At 47.1% G+C, this 4,065-nt stretch overlaps 1 protein-coding gene across 1 annotated transcript; it reads right to left on the bottom strand.

Moving 5' to 3' along the window:
* Positions 1–3,168: 3,168 nt before the first annotated feature.
* On the bottom strand, positions 3,169–3,737 carry LOC114818412 (alpha-1D adrenergic receptor-like; the record flags this gene model as incomplete). Its single annotated transcript, XM_029084144.1, has 1 exon — positions 3,169–3,737. A coding segment is annotated over one exon (569 nt), but the record flags the coding sequence as incomplete, so codon positions are not given.
* Positions 3,738–4,065: the final 328 nt, after the last annotated feature.

Raw genomic sequence — 4,065 nt, 5'->3', positions numbered from 1 at the left:
TGTCAGCCTGTACATGCTTAAAGAGAGTTCATCCTCATTTTCTCCTCCGTAGGTCTGTAAAGAATTGGGATGGTGAGGTAATAAACCTCCAGACTAATTTTTTCTTTCCCTTCTGGAAACTTTCAAGGGGCCAGAGGCTGCAAATATTTCAAACTTGGAAAAAAAAAAAAAGAGAAAGAAATATATTGCAAAGATTAGAGAGAAGTGTAAGCAATAATTTCAAGTCATTCTTGGGAATGAAGTGCTTGCCAGCAATTGCTAAAAGCCCCTGAAAAGTCTCCATTTATAGGAGAACATCTGCTATTTCAGAGATGACATTTATATAGATAAATGTAGTAAAGTGTGTATGTGTATCTGTATGGTCGTGGATGCACACGTTGCCACGTGCTATGGGTCTCTGGCTGTGAACAGACACCAAATAAATCCACTCCTGAGCATTGAATCACAGAATCACAGGCTGGTTTGGGTTGGGAGGGACCTTAAAGCTCATCCAGTTCCAACCCCCCTGCCATCAGCAGGGACACTTTCCACTAGACCAGGTTGCTCAAAGCCTCATCCAGCCTGGTCTAGCACTGGAGAGCATTTAATGGCAAATGTCCATCTTCCCCATGACTAGACTTTAACTTCTGTTGATGTCTGTACAAGCTCATCCTAAACTGTGCCCCCAAATTGCTTACATTGTACACTTGCATGAGCTAGACCTGCAAAGCAGCGTCACCAGAACAGGGGCCAAAAATGCAGATCTGGGTGTTTTTAGTCCCTCTGAGAGTGGCTCGTGTGTACATGCATCCCGAGGGGTGGGCAGAAGGTGGGAAGATTAATGCTTTCACCTTGACCTTCCAGACATCTCTGCTCTTCAGTGACTGCCCTCTCCCTGATGCCTTCCTTGCTACATCCCCAGTGCCAGCAGCGTTCTCTCCCATCAGGATCCCAAAACCATCTGGGAAACCAGTGGCAGCTGCAGTCCTTACACTGCAAAATGACTTTCTGTGTCACCACTGTAGGGTCTCACTTCCCTTGAAGTCCAAGAAAAAGGGGGGAGGGGAAAGATGCATTTCACCACAGGGGTTCCCATGTACTATTGGGTCCTTGCTTGGTAGGGTTGAACCTCTCAAGCTGGCAACCTCTGGCTGATTTTGCAGGCACTGGCAACCATGCAGGCAGTAATGAGTCTGGGTTCAGTGTGAGTGCAATGCTGCCCATGTGCTTTGGTGGGATTTCCTGCTAGGAGGGAAACATTCGGGCAAAATCTGCAGGTCTTTGTGTAGTAATTTGTCCAGTTTGGAGTCTTGCATTATGTAAAGGGCAGAAGGGTGTTGAGGCTGTTGAGACCAGCTCCAGATATCATGTCTCAGTAAGCACTGTACAAAAAAGTAAAATTAAAAGAAGTCCAAATTTTCCTCAGTTTTGACTTCCTTTAAAGCAAATGAACAGCAGAAAGAAGGGTGACATTCTCTTTGCTATGCCTAGGAGCATCTGATCTCCTTTGACAGCCACCCTTAAGAGGATTAGCTAGATGTGCTGGAGGCACATTTGTGAAAGACTCCTAATGGGTTTGGGGGACAGTGCTGATCTGGATGAGTTTCCATCCAGGATGTGTTCAGTGTCATCTCTCTACCTTTCGACTTCATGTTCCTGTGTTTTCCTCACCTGGCTTGAGACACTTCACCTCAGATTCAGACTTTGCCTCCATCACCTACGTGTCTTCTGCCTCTTCCCACAGCTCCATCTAATATCTCTTTGTGGTTCATTGCCTGTCTGAAATTTGATAAAACCAGTGCCTGCAATACATGGCCAAGCAGAATTTAGGCAATAATTTTTCTAATTGTAAAGCACGGTTTGTGTGAGCCTGGCCAAGGTGGGTCTGTTATGGCTCCAACCTCCCTGCAGTCCTCAGAGGAGGCCATGGTGCTCTCCTGAGGGTAGCTTGCACTCTGGGGTTGTGAGAAGGGTGAAAAACCCACCTTATCAACATTGCTTTTGACCATTCTAGTGGACAAAACCAATGGCAATTGCTGATAGCCACCAAAGGCTTTGATGTATCAAGTATGTGGGAAGCCACTTGGGATAAGAGTCATGTGTGTGACCCTGACTATGGAGAAGATCCATCTACATGAGGGAGCTCCAACTGCACGTGAGCTCCATTTTAGATTTAACTCTATGGGTAGTAGAAGTGGGCCCCAAACTCATCCATCCCACCTTCCCTGAGCCACAGCACAGGTTGTCTCTGGATCTGAGCGAAGCCCCTAGGATACCTCTTTATTCTTTGTTGTTTGAGAGAGACAACATCAAGAGCAAGAAGGTGACTGAAAAGGTTGGAGATGACCGGCACCAAAAGAAGCTGCTTCCTCTTTGTATCACAGATGGATACGCACTAGAGCAAGGTGGGTTGCAAGTGTTTCACTGGAAAGTGAACTGAGAAATGCATCACAGGTTGGAATTAAAGAAGAAAGACCTGCACACCCATTTGCATCAGTGTATACCTCTGGCCTACTCCTCTAGCCTTAAACTAGGTTACATGGAAGGGGCAAAGCTGTGGTCACTCCAGACATGATGGCTGAGAGCCAGGATCCCCCCACCCTGCTTGAGACCACCACAGTCTGCTTGCCCTCCAAAGCAAAGGCCTTGGCTGGAGGTCCTACCCAGCTCTGTAGACCTACAAGCTCTCAACCCATTATCTAAAGGATCAGCTGCCAGCTACTGCTCGACAGTGTCCTTTCTGGGTGCTGCTTCTGGATGGAAACATGATCACATGTACTAAGGCAGGGTTGGCATCTTTTGGGGTTTGATCTTTCCATTAGATTTTGTGGTGGTGTTTTTAAGGCAAAGGAGATATCCTGGTTTCCCTTAATTGCACAGCTTCTTCCAAAGTCAAAGATAATCATCCACTGGAGGAAACAGCTCTTGTTCTAAGGCCATATCCACCCCACACCTTCTCCTCCTGCTGAGGCTCATTAAAATGGGATATGCCATTGGCTCTTATTTGAGGAACCCATAATCCCAGAGAAGGGCCTGACCTCCGCGTGGGGGACACTTGTATAACCTTTGGGCACCTGCATTTTATACCTGATTGCTTCTTCCAGTCTGCCTGACAGACCCACAGATAGTTTCGCTTCATGTTTCTGCTAGTTACATCTAAAGAAACCATCGACAGCTGTCCCAGTGGCTTCAGATATCTGTTTCTCGCAGCCCACAGCAGTCTGTTAAGTCATAGGTTTGGTAGTCAATGGTTTCCACAAAGTCATGAGGGATCCCGATGGAGACAGACTCCACCTCTGTTTTGTAGGTGGCTGTCATGCTCCCTTTGCTGGAGCCACCTCGGATTTTGTTAGAAAGACTGTTCATCTTCTCCTTCAGTTGGGTGGATGCTGGTTTCTGGAAAGGACTGAGCATTTTCCAGCCCTTGAAGCTGAGTGTTTGCCTCTTATTGGCTCTGTCCTGCAAGGATGAGTTAAAGATGAATGAGCTGTTCAGGGTGCTAATCCTGGGCCTCATGTCTGTCTCAGAGTCTGGCACCGAGCTGTTTACGGAGGCCCCTCGCCAGTGGTGGTCATAGACGCGCCAGATGGGTCGTCTTCTCCGGTGGCACTGGCACTTGAGCAGCCTAATGAAAGCTCGCTTGAACTCTTTGCTGGAGCAAGGGTAGATGATGGGATTCACGCAGCTGTTGAAGTATCCCAGCCAGAAGATAACTTTGAAGACCATTTCAGAGGGCTTCAGAGATGGGAAGAAAGAACCTTGGAAGAGATTAAAAGAAATATGGTTAGAGGAAGGGGAAAGGTATGGCAGCGCAGAGTAGCAAAGGTTGTGGTCATAGAATCATAAATCACAGAATCATAGGGGTTGGAAGGGACCTCAGGAGATCATCTAGTCCAACCCCCCTGCCAAAGCAGGTTTCCTACAACAGGTTGCACAGGAAAGCATCTAGAATCATAAAATGTTGTGAGATGGAAGGGACCCACAAGGATCATTGAGTGCAACTCTTGGTCAATCCAGTCTGGAAGAGGTGAGACCTGCAATAAAGGCTGAAAGTGTGATTCTGCTATTAGGTCCTTGGCTAGCAAT

This window comes from Antrostomus carolinensis, unplaced genomic scaffold (assembly GCF_000700745.2).
Source record: "Antrostomus carolinensis isolate BGI_N321 unplaced genomic scaffold, ASM70074v2 scaffold11463, whole genome shotgun sequence".
Classification (NCBI taxonomy): Eukaryota; Metazoa; Chordata; class Aves; order Caprimulgiformes; family Caprimulgidae; genus Antrostomus; species Antrostomus carolinensis.
The sequence above is the reverse complement of the archived record's forward strand: the minus strand, read 5'-3'. Positions and strand labels throughout refer to the sequence as shown.